Source organism: Megalops cyprinoides, chromosome 21, assembly GCF_013368585.1.
Source record: "Megalops cyprinoides isolate fMegCyp1 chromosome 21, fMegCyp1.pri, whole genome shotgun sequence".
NCBI lineage: Eukaryota > Metazoa > Chordata > Actinopteri > Elopiformes > Megalopidae > Megalops > Megalops cyprinoides.
The window spans coordinates 2,452,501-2,460,662 of NC_050603.1; the positions used below are offsets into that span (position 1 = coordinate 2,452,501).

The 8,162-nt window shown below is 48.7% G+C and overlaps 1 protein-coding gene across 1 annotated transcript; it reads left to right on the plus strand.

The window, feature by feature from the left end:
• Positions 1 to 4,883: 4,883 nt before the first annotated feature.
• tnfa (tumor necrosis factor a (TNF superfamily, member 2)) lies at positions 4,884 to 6,423 on the plus strand. The gene is made up of 4 exons (XM_036516072.1): positions 4,884 to 5,069; positions 5,322 to 5,355; positions 5,483 to 5,542; positions 5,969 to 6,423. Exons 1-4 carry the CDS (start codon positions 4,884 to 4,886, stop codon positions 6,421 to 6,423), a joined length of 735 nt encoding a protein of 244 aa, XP_036371965.1.
• The last annotated feature ends 1,739 nt before the right edge of the window (positions 6,424 to 8,162 follow it).

Genomic DNA, 8,162 nt, shown 5'->3' on the forward strand with positions numbered 1-8,162 from the left:
ACTTTCCTTAAATTTCCTTAAAGTATTGAAACTACACGGGGTCCCAAGGGCCTCAGTGGAAAGAGGTTCAAATTGAGTGCAGACTGAGCCCTGTGGTTATGTTTCAAATCCAGCTGTGTCAATTCTCCAACACTGACCAGGATCTCACAGGGGGTGGAGCAAAATGGCTTTGCTCCCCTGGCCATAGGGCTGGGGCGGTCAGTGGGTAGGCAGCCTGTGATTGGTCAGGGATCTGGGTGACATCAGCGGAGTGGTGTCTTGTCCTCCTAAGAGTTCCCACTCTACTGTAGTACGCTGTTTGAGTTTTAGTGCTAAAAGACAGCTGTTAACCGCATGCGAGCGTACGGAAGCGGTGCAACCGTCCTGCTTCAGAGCTCCAGCTGAAATGAAGCTGGTGGCGAGAAGCCTAAGATTAAACTGAATCCAAAAATACTGTTGCATAAGGGGGGGAAGAATTAAAAAATATGAAAATCATGAGTCAACCCCAAATTTAAATATAGGTGAAACATGGCTGAAAAATGAAATCATAAATTATAGTCAAAGGAACAGACAAATGGATATGCTGTGAAGTACAGTGGCTATAAAGTAATTAATTAAATTAATCAGCTATTTGCCTCATAAACAAAAAAACTTTTAATACAATGAGTGTAATAGTAAACTTTTAGTACAATGAGTGTAATAGTAAACTTTTATTACAATGAGTGTAATAGTAAACTTTTAGTACAATGAGTGTAATAGTAAACTTTTAGTACAATGAGTGTACAAATAAAGTTGCTTGCTGGTCTGCCTCCCCACCAAACACACACATGTAAACTCTATGCATCCCCAGTAAAATCAATTAAACTTATAAAAAACAATGTGTAGCTTGGATTTGAGAGACTTAAATTTTTTGGTGTTATTTGTTCCTCCATATTTTATGAATATTCTGTTTGTGGCGTTGGAGAGAGTCCAGGAGGGATGAGGGGACGCAGGCGGCGATACGTAAATCGGAGAGGGAGAGAGAGGGCAGAGAAAAGGGGAAAATTTGAGTTTGAATGGGGCGCAGGAGACCAGAGGATGAGACAGAAACTGAGTGGAGAGCATTCAGATGACGGTGCAGGAGTCTTTTTTTCCTCCTCTCTGAGGTTGGCCTACATACAGAGAGGAAGGAAGTGTAAGAAAAAGAGTGAGAGAAACTGTCGCAGAGAGAAACCATTACGCAGCCATATAGCTCCATGCGGCTGCTCCGTGTTGCTGTCCTACCACTGCCCTGACCGCTGCTCCACACTGCTGCCCTGACCGCTGCTCCACACTGCTGCTCTGACCGTTGCTCCACACGCTCCACACTGCTGCTCTGACCACTGCTCCACACTGCTGCCCTGACTGCTGCTCCACACTGCTGCTCTCACCACTGCATCACACTGCTGCTCTGACCACTGCTCCACACTGCTGCTCTCACCACTGCTCCACACTGCTGCTCTGACCACTGCTCCACACTGCTGCTCTCACCACTGCTTCACACGCTCTACACTGCTGCTCTGACCACTGCTCCACACTGCTGCTCTGACCGCTGCTCCACACTGCTGCCCTGACCGCTGCTCCACACTGCTGCTCTGACCGTTGCTCCACACGCTCCACACTGCTGCTCTGACCACTGCTCCACACTGCTGCTCTGACCACTGCTCCACACTGCTGCCCTGACCGCTGCTCCACACTGCTGCTCTGACCGTTGCTCCACACGCTCCACACTGCTGCTCTCACCACTGCTCCACACTGCTGCCCTGACCGCTGCTCCACACTGCTGCTCTCACCACTGCTTCACACTGCTGCTCTGACCACTGCTCCACACTGCTGCTCTCAACCCCAGCTCCACACTGCTGCTCTGACCACTGCTCCACACTGCTGCTCTCACCACTGCTCCATATGCTCTACACTGCTGCTCTGACCACTGCTCCACACTGCTGCTCTGACCACTGCTCCACACTGCTGCTCTGACCGCTGCTCCACACTGCTGCTCTGACCACTGCTCCACACTGCTGCTCTCACCACTGCTCCACACTGCTGCTCTGACCGCTGCTCCACACTGCTGCTCTGACCACTGCTCCACACGCTCCACACTGCTGCTCTGACCACTGCTCCACACTGCTGCTCTCACCACTGCTCCACACTGCTGCTCTGACCACTGCTCCACACTGCTGCCCTGATCGCTGCTCCACACTGCTGCCTTGACCGCTGCTCCACACTGCTGCTCTGACCCCTGCTCCACACTGCTGCCCTGACCGCTGCTCCACACTGCTGCCCTGACCGCTGCTTCACACTGCTGCTCTGACCACTGCTCCACACTGCTGCTCTGACCACTGCTCCACACTGCTGCTCTGACCGCTGCTCCACACTGCTGCTCTGACCACTGATCCACACTGCTGCTCTCACCACTGCTCCACACTGCTGCTCTGACCGCTGCTCCACACTGCTGCTCTGACCACTGCTCCACACTGCTGCTCTGACCACTGCTCCACACTGCTGCTCTGACCACTGCTCCACACTGCTGCCCTGATCGCTGCTCCACACTGCTGCCTTGACCGCTGCTCCACACTGCTGCTCTGACCGCTGCTCCACACTGCTGCCCCGACCGCTGCTCCACACTGCTGCCCTGACCGCTGCTTCACACTGCTGCTCTGACCACTGCTCCACACTGCTGCTCTGACCGCTGCTCCACACGCTCCACACTACTGCTCTGACCACTGCTCCACACTGCTGCTCTGACCACTGCTCCACACTGCTGCCCTGATCGCTGCTCCACACTGCTGCCTTGACCGCTGCTCCACACTGCTGCCTTGACCGCTGCTTTACACTGCTGCCCTGACCGCTGCTTCACACTGCTGCTCTGACCGCTGCTCCACACTGCTGCTCTGACCGCTGCTCCACACTGCTGCTCTGACCGCTGCTCCACACTGCTCCACACTGTTGCCTTGACTGCTGTTTTTTTTTTTGCAACTGTGGGCTTCACCAGGTTCATCTTCTGTTCCATGTTTTCACAAGCTGGTGCTGTTTCATCACAGCCTTTTATGTGGTGATGTAATTACTATAAATAGCTTTTCCTGCAACAAATTGGTCCTCTTTGTTTCCAAATGATAAAACAAGAGTTTACTAGAATTTCACTTATCATTTAATATCAATTCATATGAAAGCCAACAGCCGTTTTGCATTTTGTGTATAGAAATCTCAGTGCAGAAACATGCCAGTTTACTCACACAAACAAACATTTTATATTCTATACTCTGTCAGTACAAGTGCTGTCATCAATGAGAGGTCAAATTACAACCAACGAATTTCCCTAAAATATCACACAAATGCCACTCTGTATTAATGCTGTCCAAAGTTTCCTGTATTGTTTCAGGTAGCTTTCCCTGTGCTGTATCATCTTAAGATGCAAAGGGACTGTGGTCTATCAAAGCCTGAAATAGCACTGAAACGCAAAGCCATGATACGGTGTTGCTACACACACAGGAACATTCACCCGAAGGTCATGGTCTCACAGCTCAGTTTGGATTTTCGGGCTACAGGTCTTGCACTTTGGCACAGTCAAAATGAAAAATGTGTCAAACCAGCCGCTATGTAACAACTGTAACCTGCACAGTGCCTTCCACATCTATGTACGCACTGATATTCTACATAATTCCAGAAACTTCCTGTGAACGATAAAAGAATGTGAATCAGACATCAGAATGCTGAAGCAGGTTGATTCTTCACAGGAGTTTGTTCGTATATACTTTGGGGTTTGAACGATCTCGATCATTTTGGTTTTTTTAATACACACTATTTTTATTAAAAGATGATGCTACTCTTTTAAAAAAGCTGCCACTTTTTAAAATGAGATAGATAATAAAACCTGAACTTGCATATACATGCTTGATACCGCCACAACGCCACTGTCTAGATGAAGAGTCATTCTCTGCGACACAGTGAACCCAAACACACAAGGCCACCAGCAGCCGAGAGTCAAGAAAAGGGAAGTGGACACGTTTCAGATGAGGAAAGCCCTTGGAAAAAAGACAACTCTATTTTTACTTTTTGTTTGAAGAAAAAAAGAGAAAAAAGTCAGAGGGAAAGAATCAGGGGAGCACAAGACAGAGGAAAAGCTGAAGGAAGAAAAAGGAGAAGACACTCGCTGAATGAGTGGATCGTTCCGTTGGGGGGAAGCCTGAGATACTACCACAGAGAGAGAGAGAGAGAGAGAGAGAGAGAGAGAGAGAAAGAGAGAGAGAGAGAGAGAGAGAGAGGAGGGGGGAAGGGTGTTTGTGGCCTGTGTGTAATATGTGTGTGTGGGGGGGTGTAAATGTGCGTCTGCATGTGTCTGCATGTGTTTATTGCTGATGTGTGCCTATGTGGATGGTGTGTGTTTTTGGAACACGGGTGTGTTTTGTGTGTGTGTGTGTGTCTGCGTTTGTAGCAGGTGTGTGGTGTGTGTGTTTGTAGTAGGTGTGTGTTTTTGTGTGTGTGTTTGTAGCAGGTGTGTGTTTTTCTCGTGTGTTTGTTGCAGGTGTGTGTGTGTGTGTGTGTGTGTGTGTGTGTGTGTCAGGGTGTGTGTTTGATGTGTGCGTGTGTGTGGGCCTTGGTTTCCCTTCTGTCATAACCACCCCTCCCTCCTCCATCTCTCTCTTTCGTAGCTGTGAAGCCGCTGTTCTCCTCAGTGAGTGACATCACTGGACTTTCCCCATCAGTGCAATGGCTCCTCATATATACCGCTGCTCTGCTGCTCTTCCTCAGTGCACCGCTGCGCAGACCACGCGCTAACCTCGTCTGCTCCAACGCTGACTGACAGCTGACACACACAGCCAAGCTTTACGCCTGACTTGGGCCAGCGACCGCGCCGATCCGCACCTGAGAAGATCACTGAAGCGAAGATGGCAGGACCTCACAGAGCCGTGGACATGGGCGCGACAGTGGAGTGCCAGACCGTGCTGGAGGTAGAGGGAGAGCAGGGGACGGGGGCCCCCGGCAGGACCAGCCGACCGTGGAGGCTGCTTGCCGGCGTGATGGCCGTCGCTCTGGTTGCTGCTGCCGTCGTCCTCTTTACCTGGCACATGCAGGTGAGACCAGAGTGGCCTGTCTATGTATCTATACTTGTGTCTGTACTTTGTTGAACTTTTACACTGGAAAAAGAAATAATATATTAACATATTATTATGCCAATGGAACAGTCCTGAATTGAATTGAACTTAAGTGAATCAAACCTCTGTATAGGACTAATTTAGAGTAATATATTCGATAATTCTTTTATACTCTCTCTCTCTCTGCCCATTGTATTAAAGCTTTCCCCCCCCCTCTCTCTCTCTGTTCAGAAACAAGATCAGGATCACCAAATGGGGGGAAATGGTGAGTTTATCTCTTCCTCTGTCCAGCAGTGTCCCGAGACTGCTTCCTCTTTCACACTATCGTAATTATCACAGAAACATCATGTGTTTTTCATGTTTCATAAACTTCTCTTCCTCTCCCCCTGCAGATCTGAAACTGACACTCAGACAGCTCTCCCGGAATGTAAAAGCTGCCATTCACTTACAAGGTGAGAAGACATACTTGCAACAACTTTGCGCATATACTGTATACTGTATTAACCTCTCTCTCAGCGCAGTGTTAATGTGCAGTCAGTGTGTATATACTGTATTAACCCCTCTCTCTAGGCGCAGTGTTAATGAACAGTGCTAATGTATAGCACTGTAATATTACTGCAGATGCTGCTCATATGACTGCTCATTGTAGCAGATGCTCTTTATCCAGAGTGACTTACAATCTTATCCATTTGTACAACTGGATATTTACCGAGACAATTCTGGGTTAAGCACCTTGCCCAAGGGTACAACAGCAGTGCCCCGGGGGAATTGAACCAGCAGCCTTTTGGTTACGAGCCCTGCTCCTTACCGCTATGCCACACTGCTGCCGCTGCGCACACTGGACAGTGTTGTGACCCGTTTCGTCCTCTCCCCCCCAGGTGAATACAACCCCGAGTTCTCTGACAGCGCAGTGGAGTGGCGGGCCGAGGACGGCCAGGCTTTCTACCAGGGGGGTCTGAAGCTGGAGAACAACGAGGTGGTGATCCCTCGCTCCGGCCTGTACTTCGTCTACAGCCAGGCGTCCTTCCGGGTCAACTGCCGGGCGAGCGCGGGCGAGGCGTCGGGTGACCAGTTCGTGCACGTCAGCCACGCGGTGGAGCGTCACTCCGACATGTACGGCGACTGGAAGCCGCTGCTGAGCGCCGTGCGCTCGGCCTGCCGGCGCGTGGTGGGCGGGGCCGACAGCGGCGAGCGCTTCTACAGTGCCGTCTACCTGGGTGCCGTCTTCCACCTGGAGGAGGGGGACCGGCTGCGCACCGACACCCAGCGGAAGCTGCTGCCCAGCGTGGAGGGAGAGGACGGCAAGACCTTCTTCGGCGCGTTCGCGTTGTGAGCGACGCCCTAACCAGGGGGGGGACAGTGGCGGGGAGGGAGGGGGGAATTTAACTACTTGAAAGGTATGAAGATGAAAGCGGAAAAGGACAAAAGAGATACGCTCAGAGTGGATAACTGACAGCTTAAAGACACGTTTCGGGTGGAAAGCGTGATCCGGGTCTGTACTCAAGAGTTAATGTCTCAGTGTAAACTGAGGAGGAAACACCGTTTGTCTTATATTAAAACAAACGCTGTGATCTTCAGGGACAGCACAGGGACAGCGCCGAGTGTGCGGCTGCGTGCTAGTCTGTGCTACACTTGTGAGCACTGCAGTGTGTGAGGCTTATCACATGATACACTGCTGTAGTAATGTGATCGGTCACACAGAGGAACTGCAGTGCTTCATGGTCATTTAGTGTGATATCATATGTCTTATGATATTCTAGCTATTATGCAATGGTTCATACATGCAATGAATGTAATGTCTCAAAGTGAGACGGCATGCACAACATTATAATGCTGTTATTAAGTTCAGTGCTAGAATACTGAGGAAATATTGAGCTCTTAAACTGTTCCTAGTGAACGAATGCTTGTTTTTTACTGCTCATTTATTTATTTATTTATTTATTGCATATTTATTGATGCTTTTATTTATGCATATTTATTTTTTATTTTTTATTAAAACTCTAACATAGGTTTATGTATTTGTATATTATTGTTGTCTTCCCATCATAGATTTAAAACATCTGTGAAAATGCACTTGAATAAAAGCTGTTTTTTTCAATTGAAATATTACCTTCATTCATTTTTGTCCACCAGCTTCTGATCACACGCTTACACGGTAGTACTAAGAATCGCTGCGAACAGGAATCACTTATGCAGTAATAGTTGCTTGTAATGATCAAAACTGCTAAAATGATTCAAACTGCTTTGTTTGGGGCAGCTGTCACAATGGTCAGTTTGAGATAAGTACAGTTTTTGTCAGGGGAAAACCTTATAATCCAAACAAGTTAGATTTAAAAAAAAAACTTAAATTGTGCTACTAAAAGGACTGAATGTCTCCCTGTCTGAGAGAGTAGGATCGTTCTGGGGTGGCGGGGCGGCAGGGTGGCAGGGGAGCATGGTGGTTAAAGAGCAGGACTTATAACTGAAAGGTTGCTGGTTCCATTCCCTACTGTGGCACTGCTGCTGTACCCTTGGCCAAGGAACATAACCCACAATTGCCTCAGTAAATATCCAGCTGTATAAATAGATAACAGTGTAAAAAACAGTAACCTTTTTAGGTCGCTCTGGATAAGAGCGTCTGCTAACTGCCAGTAATGTATTTTTTACGCACAGTTGATTGACACCCTTGTTTTGTATCTTTCTGTCAGCCTGCGTTGCTGTGCTGTGTGTCTCCTCCCTGCCTGCCACGGCTCCCCCGGGGAAGGATGGCGGTCCTCTGGGGCTGCCCAACCCGTTTCCATGGGAACAGAACTTCTGGGTCTCAGATGTGACCCTGTGAGGTACCAGACAGAGCGCTGCCGTTGCTTCCCCAAATCAACGTTACGCAGTGTAATCGCACGTTGAACTGCCAGCTTTCGCGTAAATTTAAACGGAAAATTCTTGAAAAACCTGCTGTAACACAAAAAACAGCACCAAGACGTGATGTTTTAAAATGACTTCCATAGTGACAGAAGAGGAGGCATTCAAACGCTTAAGAAAATAAAGAGACTTTAAACCATCAAATAAAAAATGAATTACAATGAAAACGAGTGA

What these genes read in the sequence shown, in the direction of transcription:
- tnfa (XM_036516072.1), top strand. Translation starts at nt 4,884, where the DNA reads ATGGCAGGACCTCACAGAGCCGTGGACATGGGCGCGACAGTGGAGTGC. An exon ending in TCACCAAATGGGGGGAAATG is followed by an intron (nt 5,356 to 5,482) that starts GTGAGTTTATCT and finishes CTCCCCCTGCAG; the next exon opens with ATCTGAAACTGACACTCAGA. An exon ending in AGCTGCCATTCACTTACAAG is followed by an intron (nt 5,543 to 5,968) that starts GTGAGAAGACAT and finishes TCTCCCCCCCAG; the next exon opens with GTGAATACAACCCCGAGTTC.